At 36.9% G+C, this 20,082-nt stretch overlaps 1 protein-coding gene across 2 annotated transcripts in view; it reads left to right on the forward strand.

The window, feature by feature from the left end:
* The window catches only part of LOC113226272 (serine/threonine-protein phosphatase alpha-2 isoform), a 74,907-nt gene that overhangs the window by 7,422 nt on the left and 47,403 nt on the right, over positions 1-20,082 (forward strand). For both annotated transcript variants that reach the window (XM_026458836.1, XM_026458837.1), the window contains exon 4: positions 18,727-18,815. In XM_026458836.1, coding sequence (XP_026314621.1) covers positions 18,727-18,815 — 89 coding nt within the window. The remainder of the gene's footprint in view (positions 1-18,726; positions 18,816-20,082) is intronic.

A 20,082-nucleotide genomic window follows, 5' to 3' on the forward strand; every position in this document is an offset into this window, starting at 1 on the left:
GGGTTCATACCGCCACAAGGATTCGAAAGGTTGATATATCGTCTCGTATCTTAAAGCACAAAGTAACAGAAATGCATTGTATATACAAATTTGCAAGCTAATTTCACATCACATTTCCTTCATATACACACACTGGATTTGACCTATTCTTAAATTAATGCATCTAAATTAAACATTCTTGATAAGAAATTTAAAATAAATATAAATTTTTGCCATCACCTTAGTAATCGCTCTTTATAAGATACGTGTTTGAGACAATGAGACATCGATATGCTATAGTATTTTCACAAATAAATTAATTATGATTTCTAATCGACACGGTAAGAAGAGGAAGTTTTCTTATGTACACTAAAGATAGAAATGGTTTTAAAGCAGTTGGAATTTAAACGGGAATCAAAATAAACTGGTCCCAAATTGTTCCTGACATTACTAAACCTAATTTGACATCGGAACATAACCTCCACCGGCCCATTGCCCTTTCTACCAATGTAGGTTATACTACTACCCCGTCTTGAAAGGCAGTCTCACGGTCTATGTGAAATGTCAAATCGTATTTATTTACGACCTTATAGACTTACGAGATGCAACTTCTTTTGTTCATTTCACAGGTTAACAAATTACACGTAAAATAGTCAAATTTGCAACCTGACGATCAGCTTCGTCAATAGGCACTAAAATTTAAAAAATAAACTGGTATATACAAGAGATTTATTTAATAAACATCAATATTCTGTTGATAGTTTTTTTTAAATATAATGACTGATTTTTTACCTGAGAGCTTGTTTCTCAGTTCAGCTTTCCACAACCAGGTTATATTACGTTTAGAAAGGTTTTTACTACACTGTTTCAGGCGTCCAAATTACTTAAATTACATCTATATGTATGTAGTTTTCTTTTATTAAATTGTATATGTGTTGTATGTAAATATCTATTTATATGATCTTGTTGAAGGCTGAATAGGATTACGTCTCTTAATTGAATTTTCCACTTTATAAAGTACCCGTCCTATTTAAAGCGAATTAATGTAAATTGGCCGAACGACAGAAACAAGGAACTTTAATGCCGTTTTTGTTGACATCCTACAGCTACTTCTAATATTTAAATTCATTTCTTCTTTAAACTTAACTGCGTAATTTTTGGACCTGTCAAATTAAATCTAAAGAAAGTTGTTCTACATATAAGTCGCAACATCATCTTGTAGCATTATTATGAAGTCAACAAAATCCAGTTTTCCAACTCGGATTTTTGCTTCAGATTTCCACCTTTTAACGTGATTACATAAAAGACGCGCCAGGGAATTTAATATTGTCATTATTTGTCTTATGTAATTCGATGTACGGTTCAGAGAAATTGACCATTTGACGTGATTATGTAATTCGATACATAATGTATTGAGGTAAGTTAGCAGATTATTGATTTTGCAATTAAAATTCGCATGTGTCAGATGTGAGAGTTTGAAGGTGGGCCTTATTTTCAACATTTCTTTTTACATGTCAACGGCGCGTCAACTTTTACGATTAACTCGATTTAGAACTCGTGTCATTTTTAAAGTAAATAATATTACTGATTATCACTAACTACAGGTTTTTTAGCACGATTTGACATATTATTGTCTCATTTCTAACTACTGATGAACTAGTAGGGTTCATCAAGTCTGAAAAACTATAAAAAGGCATACCGTAATAAGAAACATGTAAATAGTGACAATCATTTGGTGAATAATTACGAAAGTCATAAGACGAAAATTATTATTATTAATAAGTGACGAAGATTATAAAATCTAAAAATAATAATTCATTTCATATGAGAGCTCGGAATGGGGCCTCATTACCAATATCGATAATATCGACATAAAACTCATTGATGACGACTAGTGATAAAAAAGCGTTACAAACTGGAGTAATTATGAAACTAATCTCATGGACATATTCATAAGAACGCTAAACTAAGAGTTGAATTGTGATAACAACGCTCTAATTAAGCACTGGCTGAACACATACCAAAATGTTTAATCGAAAGATCGAAGCCATTATTTTTTTCCAATTAAACTTTCTGGTATAATGTACGATCTCGGTGGCTCAACGGTGTCTATTGTGGGCGCTAGACGATGAGGTCCCGGGTTTTCGATTCACGATAGAAATTTGGGTAATGATTTTGTTCTAAATTGGTTCTGGTCGGAGTTAATTCCGTTACTCTGGTACTCATAGTACCTACAGAGAATTTCCTAGTTTGACATCAGGACGCCTAGTTTGTTACGCCTAGTTTCCTAGTTTGAAAAGACGCGTGATGCGAATGAAGCTTCATACTTGATACTACTTTTTAATTTTGTCGAATATTACTTATTCGACTGTAATTGTTTCGGACGGATGTCAGACGGAGATAGAGAGTAGACCCCCTGGTTATTGATGTGGTTACTTGGCACATTAAAAATATTATGAACATTATTATCGTAATTCAATTTTTTAACGGTCCTCTAAATATGGCCACGGGTGCATATAATGTAACGTGTAATTGACAAACCACAGTTATACATTATCATTGTCATGTCTAACTTAAGTAACTTTGTGCTTTAAGATACGAGTTTGAGAAAATAAGGCGCCGATTTGCTTATCTATGAAATAAAGATGTAAATGAAACAAGAAGGTTGTCAGGATCGTGCAAAGTGACAGTCGAAAGTCTCTACTCTAGAGGTTCCCAAACTTTTTCTCTCGTGTATCACGCCAATTTTTCCTTTTGCGTAGACCCGCTGCCTTTCTAATATGGATTTTTTTTCAAATTCCTCGGAAGTCATATGTGTTTTTGACAGCTAAGAATGTGTTAGTCACTTTGATGAGTTTATAGTAAGAAATTTTATATAAAAAAACACATTTTATACGTTTGTCTATCTAAATATCTTGTTTATTTACTTCATGGGTGATTTATGTACAGACAACAGCACATCATGCTATACACGTTTGTTCGAATATTGTCTCCAGTGCAACAGAACAAAATCCGTAAATGTGTGCGTGCGTACATAAAATGCTATCTATGTAATATGTATTTATGAAAATCACATTCAAGGACTTTGATATTTATTATACATAGATAGTTTTTCTTTCGCTGACATGGTCACCTTATACCCTTAAGTAGAGTCCTCAGGGTCGATATATACCACTTTGAGAATTATCGCTCTACACCAAAAGGAATCCAAACACGTGAGAGTATGTGGGTGTATTCAAACGCGAGAGAACAAAGGTTATTGTATCCTCTGTCAACCCGCACGTATGTGAAGCACGCTACGTCAGCATTACCATGTCCAATGTGACGAATTTTTCTAAACCGTACAATAGAGAGTTTGTTTACATAACGTGTTCCATCTTTACAAAAAGCCTGTAGTTATCACTTGTCGGATAGCAAATTACCCAGTCTTTTATAAGGCAGGCCCACTCTGAATGTCACCTTGATGACACCGCAAATTACGTAATGGACATGTTGATGTGATTAAATTGTGTAAGAAAAACTTTTTTTGTTTCATACAAATGTTAGAGAGGTCGCGGTGTACATCACGCAATATTTACTTTAGAAATTCTAGAACCACCCCCGTTTGAAAAGCGATGTTATTCACCTTTCTGTATGCCGTACATATTCATAAGACATATTCATATGGAAAGGTTGCTTTACTGTTTTGAAATCTTGGTTTATGTCATTAATGGAATAAATATGTATATCCAATATAAAATGGTAGCACTAGACCTCCTTGTCAAAGAGTTCGTCCGGGGAAGTACTGCCACCTTAGCTATTTCGGCCGCCATTTCGGTTTTGAGGGTGCTGGTGAAATTACAGGTACGTCAACTTCAACTTATGTCACAGGGTGACGGGCGCAGTGACAGTGCCGTTCATATTTTGCGATTTAAAACTCGTGAGAGGCACTGCAACTGTTATGGTCAGGCGTGTCGCTTACCACCAGGCGCACTAGTTGTTCGTCCCGTCACTTATTATCATAGAAAAAAGAATCCAAATTGAAGTTAACACCAACGGACTTAGTATTAAATAGAGAAGATTCGAGACAAGTGAAACTTTTCACTACATCATTAATGTGTATTATATGTGACTTGGCCATCCTCGCGTCATTATTCGCATATAAATTGAGAGCTTGTAGGCTTTAGAGAGGTTGTAGCTCAATTGGAGAATGGTTGCTTCTCAATTCAGAGGTCGATGGTTCGAATCGACGGTTTTGTAGCAACATACCTCGCTAAAGGTTAAGAAAAAGGGTGCGGGTCATTCGATTCGACAAATTACACACGAGTCTTATTTAGGGAGTCGTCACCACACTTATTAACGCATAGTCGCATTAAGCCGGTCAGAAAAAACTTTATTTCTGTGAACGTAAGAGCGAAAATGACGTGCGTTTTGCATAAACGAACGCGGCTCGACACAGGTCGTCAACAATCTTCTTCCGCGAATTTCCGATCGCGTCCGTACGCATGCCGACGACGGCCGATCCTGGATATCCTAAAAAACAACCGGCGCTTTTCGGCGCGAACGGCCGCATCAACTGAGAATCGGCTTAATGCGACAAGTGTGGTTAAACACAATCGCGTCAAGACGATTCCACGTTAATAAGCAAGGTGACTCCCTTAAGCATAAGATTCCCAACAATATGTTGTATTTCCACTTTTTTTTATAACATCAGAAGGGTTAGCATGTCAGGGCGCGACTAGCGCGAGAGCGACATAAGCATAGAGATCTCGTGCTTTTTGTCGCTCTCGCGCAAGCCGCGCCCTGTCGTGCTACCCTACAAGTGACGGGACGAACAAGTCGTGCGCCTGGAGACACGCCTGTACATAGCAATTGTAGTGTAGCCACTCAAAGCTTTGTACTGTTTGCTTTGCACTGCAAAGGTCTGGGAGGCCCGTCACCTTAAGACATAAATAAGTTGACAAGTCCCATGCGCCTGTAATTTCACCAGCAACCTTACCCTTCAAAACCGGAACGCAGTAATAGTCACATTACTGCTTGGTGGCAGAAATAGGTAAGGTGGCAGTTAACGAACTCTTTCACAAGGGACTCTATTACTACTAAAACCTCCCATCCAGTGCCTCGTCTGTTCATTTGCGTCCTATGAGAAATAAATAAATAATTATTGGTATTAAATATTTATTAGATTCATGTACCGCATACTGGTTAGAACGTTTTCCCTGCTTATTATTCAGTTACCAACCTCATTTAATTTTAACTCTCAAACTTGTCCAATACGGACTCATCTATTTCGCAACAAACTTTCAGTTATCAGGCTTGTTTAATTAATAACTTCGAAACTTATCTAAAAATAAATCGGATTTATGAAACCTATCTCTAAAGTTTGTAATTCATTTGCCGAAACTTATTCTGTATCGGTTTTTTGCTAATTTGTTTAACTCGTGGATAGTGAAAAGCAGCATTACGGGGTTGTTTGTGAAGTACTACCAACCTCGCAAAATTATATTACTAACATCATAAACAACAACTTTTATTCCATGACCTTTAAAATTCATCACATTCTACTTTCTTACAAAAATAAATATATCTGTGCGGTAACAAAAGAAATCGCTAGCACAAATACGATGGTATTCGTCGTCGGGGAGTACGTTTACACGTTTGAACTTACTACCTTACTATTCAATTCTTTCATCTAGTGGCCGAACTAATCTCGGAAGGTATCAGGCACAAGTCTATTATGTAGTAATATAATGTATAATAGTAATATAGTTTTGCGCGGTTTTTAGTGTTTTGCAAATAATCATAGGAAGAAAAAAGAAGACGGAAAACAAAATAAAAGAAAAAAAAGCAATCAACATTGAAACGTGAAATGCAAACAATTATAAAAAATATACAATAAAATTTAAAAACAAATTATTCGCATGAATACCGACCGTATCATCATTAACTGCCTTATATGACATTTTTATTATAAGTGATCTACAAATTTGCTCAGCTTTTAAAAGCGAACATTCCACTAATCGTCGTAATGTCTTCCTTTTTTTTTCTATATGAACATAACTCATGGATAAAACCAGTTTGACACGAACTACAGCTGCAAAATATGAAGAGCTCAGCCGAAGTCGTTGTCCTTAAAAATTGTTTAGCGCTCGTAACGACTGTTAAACGATAGAGAGAACGATGTAATGTAAGATTTTTGACTTGGCAACACCAGCTTTTAGGAATTAAATAATTGAAAATTCGAAACATTGTGGAATTCTTGGTAGGTAACTTTTTAGAGGATAAATTTGTGCTAAACAAATTATTAGACGGTCGGCCTCAAATTTGAAGTTTTTTTTTATAATATCAAGTGACGGGACGAACAAGTTTGGTTTCGATCAGCAGTCGGAAAAAATGTGTTACTGCCAACCAGTACTATGAGCACTAATTACTGTTTTCCGGTTTCGAAGGGTTCTGTTGAAATTATAGGCACATGGATCTTCTCAACTTATATCTCAGAGAGACGAGCTGTTATGGACAGACGTGTAGCTTACCATCACGCGCACGGTTTGTTCGTCCCGCCAATTGATATCATAAAAAATAAAAAAATGAACAAACCGTATATTAGACAACATCACATACGTGCTTTGATCCCAAACTCAACATAACTGCCTCCGTGGCCGAACGGTTACCATGCCGGACTGCCACGCAGAGGTCCCAGGTTCGATTCCCGGGCCGGGAGAAATATTTGTATGGCCTACAATTATTTCTCTCGTGAGTTTAGGTGTAATTTGTAGTTGTCTATGTGTGTGTCCATGGCACCCGCGACACAGGATTTCCCTAGTGCGGGGCTATGTTGAGTGTGTGTGTTATTTATTATTAAAAAAAAAGTAAGTAGCTAAAGCACTTTATGGAAATTGTAAACGTCGGTTCCACCCTAGACAATATAGAAAAGTAATTATTTTCTAGACTGACCCGGGCGTTGATCCGAACCCAAGACCTGAAAACTGGTACGCAAACCACTCTGCCACAGGCCGTCATTTTTTAAAATTGAATTTTGAGTTCGACATCGGCACTCCAGTATGTTCCCGAATCAGCATCATCAACCCATTTACACGACCCACTGGTCACAGGTTTCCTCTCAGGCGAAGGGTTAGGCCGTAGTCCGCCGCGCTGACCCAAAGCAGGTTGGTGACTTCACACGTTTTCCAAAGGTTGTTTGGTTTCATCACGACGTTTTCACCGAAAAGGTCATGGTCAATTCCAAATTAAATTTCGCACAAATATTCCGAGAAACTCTTGAGGTTCTGAGGATTCAGAGCCCGGATTGGAACCCACGGCCTCTGCTTGATAGACGGCAGGTCAAACTATTAGGCTACCACGGCTTACTATATCCCCTAATGTCATGATTTAACTCTTCGGTCGACCTGGTTAAAAGCGTAAAGGGTAACACATCCCATATCATTGACTTGTTTTTTCGGTTCCGTATTATCTTTTAAACAACTGTTTGTGATGCTTTTGACAATTAGTAGGAACAGTTAACAGTCTATACGACTTTAAATCGCTTTGGTTGATTACGCATAACAGTGAAATTTGGAAAAAATATATAGTATGTAAAATTGAGGATTTACACTAATTACTATATGGTGTGAAAAGTTAAAATTAGTTAATGTGCTCGACTTATCGGATCTTACCCTAACGATGCTTAGCTGAAATATCGTTAAACGGTTTCAATATTCGAAAACCGGGTTATGTTTTTTTATGATACCTCAAAAAATTATTTTGTCATTTAGCCGCGTTTTAGTTAGCGGCAATAATGTGAAGTTTACTTACTGCAAATACTGACGTAAATTTGAAAATCATAATCACTCGTTCATATTTCCAGCGCTAAGTTGCCAACTCATTACGGTTAGATTATGACACTCGTCAGTCACGACTTCTCTGACCACGGTCGTTGACATTAGGCGGCAAAAAAAAAACGTTATGACGTGTGCAACTTGTAATTTAAGATGTTGTTGGCGTTGTTACGTCATATTGGATTATGTTTTATGGTGAGTTATTTAAGCATAGATTACTGCCACCTTACCTATTATTTTCTGCCGCCAAGCGGTAATGTGAGCATTATTGCGTTCCGGTTTTGAAGGATAAAGGGTGCTAGTGAAATTACAGGCATATGGAAATTGACAACGTTGACTTTATCGTCCGTGATACATGCAATGTTTTTCATCACATTTGCGAGGAAATAAATAAATACACTATAAATATAGTTCACAACACAAAATGAAATTAAATTATTTTTTATTTGCAACAATTATGTATTTTGCAAATGGCGGGGTTTTTTTTATTTCTTCCGTAGATAAATACAACTTGAACTAAAATATTGCAAAAAGCAAGCAAAAGCAAATATGCAGCCATGATGGATTATAAAAAAAAAATTGCAAAATTTTTATACAGAAATTAAATAAAAACAATAATAAGAAAGTCTTAATAATAAGTATATAAATATGGTTAATTATACAACAATTATGGATTTTGCATATGTGAGGTTTTTTTTTAAATTCTTCCATAGATAATACAACTTGAACTAAAATGTTGCAAAAAGCAAACACGCATACAGCCATTATGGATTTAAAAAAAAATTGCAAAATTTTTGTACAGAAAATCATTGAAAACAATAATAACAAATTCTTAATATTTTTTTTAAATTGCAATTAAATTTCTGTTTAGATAACATTATAAGCGAATGTTTTAATTTTGAACTTAAGTAACCTTGCTTGAAGTTGAACCTGACCTATGTAAGGAAGTATGTCGTGCTACAAATTTTAAAAATCTCCTTACCGACCACGGCTGTAACGGAAAAAAAAGGCCCGAGAATTTTATTTGGGGCATTACAGTCAAGTTAGCCACCATGCAATCATACTATTTACGAGCAAGTGCGATGAAAAATATCTTTAAATTGATGTATCACTAACTTAGCATGTTCTTTACTTCTCAAAGCAAAACAAGAAACAGCAACTTACTTAATCTAGCGTTAAAAGTTAATGGACCTTCGTGTAACTGGGGAATATCCGTAAGGCCAATTTATTTCTTCTGTTTGTCGGATTCGAGCTTATCTGTAGCAAGTGAACCTGTTATTTTGTCTGCTTAAAGAAACAGGAGACCGATATTTTGCAACACTTTTTGCTAGATATCACTGTCACAAATTGTGTTGACATTAGTGACAGTGATAGGCGTTGAACTTGTAGATACTAATCTTAGAATCGTTCGTTGTCAACTGTAATTTGTCTGTTTCTCGCTCAGGTGTGGTGTTGGGTAATTTTTTGAAAAGTTTTTCAGAAAATTTTGCAAAAGAAAATTAGAAGATTCATGTGTTCTGCATTTAGTCATCTTTTAATTTTATTTATCATGAATTGTAAAATTAAGTTGTATAAACATTGCTAAATGTAACTTTTTAACCAACTTTAAAAAGGAGGAGGTTCTCAATTCGTCTGTTTTTTTATATATGTTACGCGATAACTCCGGACATTTGTGAACCGATTTTGATTATTCTTTTTTTATTGGACAGAGGGTACCCCAAATGTGGTCCCATTTAAATTTGAAGAAAATATTCCACCTCTAAGGGTGGCAAACTAGGGGTTGAATCCGGTTTCACGCACTCTCCGGTAACCGATTTCAATCAAACTTGGCAAATAGATGTAATTCCACGAACTTTTGATGTCGGTTTTTTAGTACTCGGTACTGAGATTATTACACCCTGCTTGACTTATTTTCAAAAATGCTCATAATAGATTTCAGTATCTTCAACTTTTGACAAGTGCCACCGTGAAATATTGAAAAATATTAAAAAAAAAAATTTATCGAGTTCTTAGGTTTTCGCGATTGTTACACATAGGAAATGAAACTATTTTTCCCGGATTTAAATCGCGTATATTTGTTTTTTCAAACAAACCTACGTTTCGGGCCCTTTACAGGTCCCATGGTCACGGTTGACTGAGGTGGTACAGTCTTCAACCAGTTATGTCTAATATTATTGCTAAATCTAATCTAATCTAATATTCATAAAAAAATATTTCTGAAAAATTCTCTCTGAAACTACTTTCTCTTAGAATCGTTTCAAATTGATGCAGCAATGCGACGCGACGCTGCTTTAAAACAAATATATCGCAACGTAAACTTTATCTTGTATAAGTTAAAAATTGTTTATCTTATATTGTTTATTATTATCTTGTTTAAATTAAAAAGAATACACAGCAAGCAGCGCCGCATGCACTTTGTCAAACGCAAAATAATATAATATTATTTCATTCGGAATAAAGTCTAAATTTCTTTGAATGTAAAATAACAAAAGAGTAGCTGCGCCAATTTGAAGCTACTCTTAGGGTCGTATTCTAGAACTCTACTCAATGCTCAAGTCAGGACTTGAGTATGATTCAAAGCACTAGAAATTATACTCAAGTCCTTGCCATTAGGGTCGTATTTCCAATGCTTTAAATCATACCCACGTCGGCTCAAATCCTGACTTGAGCATTGAGTAGAGTTCTGGAATACGACCCTTAGACTTCTCGTGCTGTTTGTAACCTACCAATGTTGGCTTAGTAGTTGGTTTTAGCTTATTCAGATTTATGTGGTAATCATAACGTCAATGATTGGTGTTGCCATTATTAATAGCATAGCATAAATAATATAATAAGAAAAATATATTTTTTTTATGAAAAATTGTGACAGACAACATTAATACGAGGAATAAAAATAAACTAGCTACGCTTCTATAAAAGATTCCGATTGATGTCAACAAAAACTTTGTACTAAAGGTTATTTATAGCTTCTGTGGATGAGAATAATCCGTGGTAGTAACCCGGTTAGCTCACGCAGGTAGTCCTATCTAAGATGTTTAAATTTAAATATTGTAATGCCAAATGTATATTTACAACGAGCAACCCCTAGAGTTTCTTGCTTATTCTTCTCAAGGGAATCTGCTTTATGATTGAGCAGTAGAGTTTAATCAGTATGACGATTTCAAGAGTAATTTTCTTAACTATGAAATAAAAATTTACTTGACTTTGAACAGCTATAAGTAAGGTTAAAATATTACAAGAGATAACCACTGATTCTTAAAGTAGGGCAACCTGTGACATTAGAGTCAGTGTTCCTCTGTGCTATCAATAAGTAACTTACACACAGATATGTTTTTATAAGTAGGAAAAAATTACGGAGAAAATGATGATTATATTTGTTCTTGTCGTATCGATGACATACACTATAACGCTTGCCATCGTGGATAAAGGATTTGCCAATCACGCAAGGTACTCGCCGATTATTGCCCAGGGTGCACTTGACACCCGTACGTCATGTATGTCTTTCCCGTGAAAGGAATGGTACGTAGTGCGGGGAAGCACCTTTCGTGCACCCCACAATATACGACTTAGGGCGCGTTTATTCGACACGAATTCCGTCGCGCTCGCGCCGCGCGTCTACCGCCGTACAGCGACTGCGTGCATCTGTCAGGGCAAAATACGCTCTATTTATTTAGCTTTTACGTTTTAACTTAAATGAGCGACCCCGCGGATTATATTGTTCAGAGGAATTTAAATGTTGTTGCCTAGTAAATAGAATTCAGATCCAGTAATAGACATGAAAGCGTGGTAAATGAGCGGTCACCGCGCGGCGGCCGCGCGAAAACTTTCGTGTCGTATAACTGAACCTTATACTACCGATCCTTAAATTTTACCGTTTAAACAAAGGTCTATTTAGATATGAGCGACGTTCGCTACCGCTATGGGTAGTGTAACTTTCTTAATTTTCGCTCGACATCGATGTATCGATGTCGAGGTCTCCGATATCGACTTCACGCATTAACTGCATGCAGTCGAAACCGACTTCATGCAGCCGAGATCGATTGCATGCGGTTAATATGTAAAGTCATTATCAACTTCGTGCAGTCGAGGACTCGGCTGCATGAAGTTGATTACGACTTCAGGCATTAACATTAAGAGACCTAAAGATCGTCAATTAGTTTTTCGATAATATAGTAGTTTTTCATCGCAAATATACGAAATATGGTATAAAGCTCAGGCCGCACCGCGAACGAAGCTAACTTAGCTTACTTATCTCACGTAGCCGGGGCATTTATTCTTACTTCGGTTCACACCGCGAACTAAGCTAGCCGAGCTAACTAAACTAACCCAACGATCCCGCTAAGCTATGTAAAATATGTCCCCCTTCTGCCGCCCTCCACCCCTTCACGAATCCATAGTGTAGCATGTCTCTACTTACTACGTATTTTCCTAGCTTAGCTTTGCATGCAACTACGTGAGCTTTTTTTTTACGTCAGGAAATCCTCATGGATACCCTCCGCCCGGGTGAGGCGAAGGGTTATGTCGGACTCCTACCGACTAAAATCTGACGGTGTTCCATCTTCTCACCATGTGCCAAAGGCACGGGGACGCTTACGCATTCTTCGGCGACTCCGGCGGTGATTGATCCGGCTGGGCGCCGAATCCCATCTCGCTTTTCGGGGAGAGTTCTTGTCTCCAGCAATCTTGAGTGGCAGACGTGGAACACATACGCCGCCATCTCGGGTCCACCAGTAACGAGGAACGGACTCCCCTAAGTCTGCCGCTCATGGACCCATGTCACGGGGGCTTTCGCCTCCCGTTACCCGCCTATGTCGGCAGCTGGAGAGCCATAGTTCTCCTTCTGCGACCCACTCTCCGACGGCGTTAATCCGGGGGAATCTGCTTACAGATACCCCGGCCCCGCGGGGGCAGAGCTGGGGTTGAGCTTAGCCAAGTTAAGTTAGCTTGCATAGTTGGTTGCATGCAACTAAGTGAGCTATGCTAAGTTAGCCAGCGCAAAAATTATGTATATTTAATTTTTTTCTACAATATTGCTTTAAATATTTGGATGCTATTTTCAAGTATAAAAATATATTAATCTTTCATTACCATTTTAGTTTACATATTCCTTTATTATCTCACCAATACGAATTTATTAACAACTTATTATTAAATAATAACCGTATCATTACACTTTTAAACACATTTTGGTTATCAACAGCCTTTAGTGCAAACGAACTCATATCTAACTATATATTTTTTTATAAATATCAAGTGATGACATGAACAAGTCGTATGCCTGGTGGTACGCAACATGCCTGCCCATGACAGTAGCATTGCCACTCAGACACACAGTAGCTTTAACTCACAAAGATCTGAGGGGCACTGCCATTGCACCCGTCACCCTGTGACATTAAGTTAACAAATCCCATGTGCCCTTAGATTCGCCAGCAGCCTTGCCCTTCAAAACTGAAACACATTAATACAGGTTTTCTTGTCAGGGTTTCTTCAGGGTCCATGGACCCTCGGCGTTGAGGACACGGTCCTCGTGCGCGGATAACATATTGCATTAATATAAAAATTGTTATACAATTTGTTGTGAGTAAATGAGTGCAGTGCACGTGACCTTTTGAATTTTGTCCCCTTTGACGGCTATCCGTTATTGGAGTGAGCGAGACGCGCGTCAATGCAACCCGCGAGCCTTCCTTATTCTATTTATTGTTTATTATTATATAAAAAATATTTATTAAATAATATTATATAAAATTTTATAAAAAGAATACTTATTAATCTAAACCTCGCGGCACAACAAAAACTTGCGTAGGTTTATCGGTGTGCCACAAAAAATTTTCATAAAACATCTTCCCATAATTAGTCTTTAGTTATTCCTTTGTACAATAACTTATTCCATAAACAATTTTATTATTATTATAAAGGGTCCGTCCGTAGCCTCTATGACATTTTCAAAGGGGTTAATGATTATAAAATATTAAGAAACCCTGCTTTAATAGGTACGGTGGCAGTATTTCCATTTACGAACTGTTTCACAGTAAATATACAACGCACACACTCAACATAGCCCCGTACTAGGGAAACCCTGTGTCGCGGGTGCCATGGACACCTACATAGACAACCACAAATTACAACCAAACTCAATATAGAAATAAATGTAGGCCATACAAATATTTCTCCCGGCCCGGGAATCGAACCTGGGACCTCTGCGTGGCAGTCCGGCATGATAACCGTTCGGCCACGGAGGCAGTTAACAGTGAGCTCTACTGACTTTTAAACGAGTCAAATATGACCCGAAAATTGGAATTCCCACCCATATAAAGATACTATAAAATCATAAAAATATTGATAGAGCACACTAGTTATGTTATTCGTTACAAAAACACGTTCTATTATTTCAATCAACCGAGAATAGACCTCTGGCCCTTCCTATCACTCATAGAACTTTATACTCTGTAAACATTCTAGACTGACGCGTGTTGTGATGGATTATAGCCACTTAATTATATTGGGGTATTTCACTAGATACATACAAACTATAGGTAGCCTTATAAAACGGACGTAGATGGCAATATGGGGAAAGGTTAGCACGAAAGGCGTAGCACGACAGGGCGCGACTCTTTTTTAAATTTTTTATTATTTATTTATTATATCAAGTGACGGAACGAACAAGTCGTGTACCTGATGGTAAGCTACACGGCTGTCCATAACAGTTGCAGTGCCATTCAGAGCTTGACATCGCAAAGATCTGAGGGGCACTACCACTGCGCCCGTCACCCTGAGACATAAGTTGGCGTATTTCCCATGTGCCTGTAATTTCACCAGCAGCCTTACCTTTCAAAACCGGAACACAGTAATGCTGAGATTACTGCTTGGCGGCAGAAACACGTAAGGTGGCAGTAATTCCCTGGACGAACTCTTTCACAAGGAGCTCTACCGCTGCTTCTTGTTCAGGAGCGATATAAAGCGCGAGATACAGCTATTCTTCCTTAGAGATCTCACGCTTTATGTCGCTACCTACAGATTATGCTAACGTGCGCGTCCGTACACGGACGTGCACACATACAAGCCGAGCTGCTACGTTTTATGGAGTTACCATATTTATCTTATTATATTTTGCCGTAACCGTCTATAGATTTAAATTCATCAAGATTAGTACTAACAACGTGCAGTTTTATCAATACCATGTGATACACAGGTCAATACATTAATAATTATAACTTTTTTATACAAAAAAAACCTACCTCAAAAATTAGTGGAATTACATTTATTTGCCAATTTTTATTCCTTATTTTTTACTGTACTTAGAGGTGCAATATTTTCTTCAAATTTAAATTGGACCAATACTGAGGTACCCTCTTTCCAACAAAAAAGAATCGTCAAAATCGGTTCACAAATGCTGGAGTAATGACGTAACAAGCACTCAAAGAGATATACTGTCGAATTGAGCCTCACCTCCTTTTTTCAAGTCAGTTAAAACATTTTTTTTTAGTTATTAACTTGGTGATTTTTTTATTAACGTTGTATTATTAGGGAGGTTTTTTTCAAGGCCTGTGAAGACGTTCATCACAACTATCAGTAATTGATCTATTTCTGATCACCAATTACCAATAATAACATTTCAGAGCTAAGATCAACAGTATTAAAGAACTGAAGAATTTTCCTGGCTTTGATCGTTTTTTACAAATCTTACGTCATCGCCAATTGTCATGACATTTTGATAAAAGTCCATATCTTTATCTCGCAATCGCCTTCACAGTCGCGTGTAACCCTTATCCAGGGCAAACAGACATCTGACCAGATTAGAACATTGCTTTTTTTTTCCTTCCAAATTGTCACTCCATTAGTTATGATACCTGTTCTGCCTAGATAGTTCTGTTCTGGATAGATATCCACCTATAGACTCTACGTAAAGCGAACGACATACCGGTAGAATTGCTATTTTTTTTTCGGCTACGTCGAATTTGGAACCACTGTTTTCACTAAACAATTATCTGGTAAACTTTTGGCGATGTTTACAATATGACCTGTTGCTAAGTACTTTAGGCCAGCTGAGCTCTAGGGTTTGTCGCGTCTTCTCCAGGGTACGTTTGCAAAAAGAGGTAGAGGAGAGTTTAAAACCTTCATCTATGATCTGATGTCTGTCTGAAACGGTAACCTATCACAAGGTCGAAAATTTTTGTGTCCGAAATAACGTTTTTCATTACACCGAAAACCGAATTATAACGAAACAGTTGTTCTTTCAGGATATATTGAATGTTTATCGCAAAGACACGATTAGGTTCGGTTAGGTTAAATTAAGTTAGGTTCAAAAGAGAAAACATTATCCTCTCAAAATTACTTTCGAGGTTATGAAATTTCGACCAAACGTTATTTCTGGAAAATGTCATTTCGAACTACTGATAGGTAACTGTCTGAAACGTATGGACTGATCACAAAACTTTCTTTATTAGAAAGCTGGTTTAATCTGGACTTCTGGATTCAAAGATCTTCCAGCTCTTTTCTCAGTTAGTGTAGGGATTTCAACCATACACGGTGTCGTGATTTTTTTTATACACGGATGGCTCTTTGTTGTACCGGATACGCTATATGACTCATTTTCTTGCGTTCTACAAAACTTTTGTTTGCTTTTGTTTGAATTCCTGATTGCGAAGCACGACAACATTATTGTCACATTGCTTGATCAGGATATAATAATATTTTTTCACTACGCCTTTGTAGTGGCCTACTGCATTTCGCCATATCGAGGCAATTCTCAAATCAGAAATCCACCTGTCGTCACTACATCGGTCCGTATCCTATTGGCTCATAGCCAATAAATCACGGACTGTGCACCCGAGTCCTCTTTTATGAAAGCTTGCGTAGTGTCATTCAAAACTTTTCACCATTAATTCAAAGCGAAACATTTTACTCCACGTAGTCATTTTCCTACAGTTTAAAATAAATTGATATTTTAAAATTTCCCAAGATACTGACGATCAAAATATGACTGCTATCACAATAAAAAAACTGCGGCTACCATGCCGGACTGCCAGGCAGAGGTCCCAGGTTCGATTCCTGGGCCGGGAGAAATATTTATATGGCCTCCATTCATTTCTCTCGTGAGTTTGGGTGTAATTTGTGGTTGTCTATGTGTGTGTTCATGGCACCCGCGACACAGGGTTTCCCTAGTGCGGGGATTTGTTGAGTGTGTGCGTCATTATTAAAAAAAAATGTAAATAAAGTCAACAATTGCGCTACCGTATCAGAGGTTAGTCGCATAAGGTAAAAGGTAGCCTAATGGAATTGATATTCTGTTTTTTTTCTGTTTAGTGTTGCTGTTTAAGCGAGGGATAATAAGTCAAAACAGTGTTTAAATGGCAACACTGTGCTAAAAATACAATAACTTTAGTCTGCCTTCTGTATGCATCTTTAAATCACGCTGTTATCGATATACAGGGTTACAGGAAAAGTCGTGCTAGATCCGTTAAGGCGTGGAGTACTCATCATTTCTGACTTATTTTACTATGAAACACCCTACCCTAAACTTAACCCTTTTCGAGATATTTGACTTTTATTTTTTTTATTCAAAATTGCCGATTTTTAGGCTACTAAATTTAATTTTGTTTATTTTGTGTGTCTTATTATTATAATTATTGCATTTTTACATGTGTGATAAGATACTTTAGGACCTCAATCATTAAAATAGTGAATAAGTTTTTATTTCAGATTTAAAATATTAATTGTTATATAATACTAAGGTTTTAAGGTTTTCGTATTGAAAATAATTAAGAATATATATGTCACAACAGAGGATACACACAACATAATAATATGTACCGCTCTCTCAACATCCAGTCGATGATGCAACAGGAACGACTGAAAATCAGCGTCTCTCTCGCCAGAGATAGACTTTTTGCTGAGTCGTCTCCTTTTCCTCTTTTGTGTCACTTTGCATTCTTATTTATAGATTATTTAATAAATAGCTATCAATTTAATGTTATGTTTATAGTTTAGGGATGTAAAGTGACTTAAATGTGCGAATAAACGTTTTTCTTTCTTTCTTTCTTTCTTTCTAAGTTAATTCAATACGCCGTAGTAGAAAAGAGAAAGTTAAGAAATTAAAAAAAAAAATTGTTTGTGTTTCATAGTAAAATAAGTCAGAAATGATGAGTACTCCACGCCCTTAACGGATCTAGCACGACTTTTCCTGTAACCCTGTATACGAAAAATGCTTGTTTAGCTTTTATTATTTGCCAAAATTTCATCTGAAAAATAAGCAATCTGATTTACCGATAATCAAATCTGTTCTAGTAATTTCCTCCACACGTCCCCTAAAATATATTCAACATTTCTGAATATCAGACGGTCGTTAAATCCTTTTACAATCACGCTTACGATCCATCGGTCTGTGGGATATGATCGCGAATTTATTATGAGCTATTTTTCCTAGGCGATAGTAGCTGCCACGCAAATATGTACCGTATCGTAGAAATTGTATTTTTAAAAATGCGCCATAGAACAAAACACCGTCATTTTTTTCTTCCGTAACCACCGACGCCAAACAGTCTTTTTCGCTCTTATTACATCATAGTAAACCTTTTTCTGCTCGGCTTCCGAAATCCCTTAATCATAATATTTGCCAAGTAAACAAGATTACGCGACTATATAATCTAACGTAATCCGAGCCTGTTGTAATAAAGTTAAAATCGAGAAACGCTCAATGAATTTATTGTTAGAAAGAAATGATTTTGATTAAAACGAACCTGGCAAAAGTAATACTCGAGAAAAGCTTCATACTTATTTGACAGTAATTATTTCGGATGAATGTCGTACGGAGAACGTAACTTGAACCACCGTATTCTACTTTTCGAAGAAAATTGCCTGTAGAGTCACCAACCGTTCCATTCAAAATATTAAATATGACATTCGTGACGTCTCATTTGTCCTTCTATTGTTACAGATTCTATGACGAGTGCAAACGGAGGTACAACATCAAGTTATGGAAAACTTTCACAGACTGTTTCAACTGCTTACCGGTAGCCGCGATAGGTGAGTACTTATTACATAAATTGCAAATGTTAAAATGCCAACACACTACGACATCGAAGCGATATTACCACTTCGTAACCATAGCATTGTAGCGGACTGTATAAATGGGATTCGAGTGCTAATGAAGAGTGAGCAAGACAAGACCAAAGGAAATGTACTTACTGTTTATTAAAACTCTTTGTTTTAGTACATTTAAATATAGAACTTCAATCTAAAAGTACACTGCTAAAAAGACTATTTACAAATGCTGCGATTCGTTACAACCATTCTTTGAATACAAATATTTAAAAAACATATTACATTTCTTTAACAGAATATTTTAAAATATTAAGTTTCCAAATTCAGAAGTGTCTTACCGTGCGTACAACGGATGATCCGTTAGCTCAGAAAAGGTAATAGACCTATATCACGCCGTAAAAGGCGTACTAGGACGTCTTGAGAAAGCTTGACTTGTTTCACTGTGTTTACTGTAGCAAAACGATAGGTACTTTGTAACGAATGAAATTTTCGTAACGTTGAAATGAAAAATCGGGACTGTCCTGGGTTGGACACAAGCACCCTATCCTTGTATTTAAATAGCCATGTGTTAATTGAGGATGTTTAAAGTGCCTTAGGTTATGTACATTAGCGTTAGCGTACATCGAGTCCATGTTCGGGTATGTCGAAATAAAATAGGTGTTTTTTAAAAATTTATGCAACGACCCGTTTCATGGTCCGTTTCATTAGTTACTCGCTTAAGCGTTAAATGCGTTAAAAGCGATAATTCCACCTCCGAACACGTGAGCAAATTCCTTTCACAGACCATCAATCTCTTCATAGTGAACGTGCATTATGATAACATTGTTTTAAATTATCCTTTATTCCGTCTCATTACAGAAGACTTAGAATTTATTGTCCAACAAAGCAGGCATGAGACGACATGTTTCAACAGCCAATGGAATATCGAATACCTGATTTCAAAATAATGATATCCCATTGCTTGTTCGACGACAATCTCTTCTCCTCGTCAAAAGTATCGTTGGTCCTGTGGATATCGTTGATACATTTTAATAATTTTATAATTTTACCAAGTACATTCAATTGTTATTGTCCCGTGAAAGTTGCGATCGGGTAAAACCGACTAAAAGGGATATACACAAGACATAGGCTGCAAGCAGCTTCTAAAGATCGCTGACCGCTGCTGAGATCACCGACCGCTCCTAAGTGTTGCGATTACGGCAAACTTTCCTTTTCCGAACACTCCTATCGTTCGTAATAGTCAACGTAT

The sequence above is a fragment of the Hyposmocoma kahamanoa genome, unplaced genomic scaffold, assembly GCF_003589595.1.
Source record: "Hyposmocoma kahamanoa isolate Upper Pololo Valley unplaced genomic scaffold, ASM358959v1 185, whole genome shotgun sequence".
NCBI classification, from domain to species: domain Eukaryota; kingdom Metazoa; phylum Arthropoda; class Insecta; order Lepidoptera; family Cosmopterigidae; genus Hyposmocoma; species Hyposmocoma kahamanoa.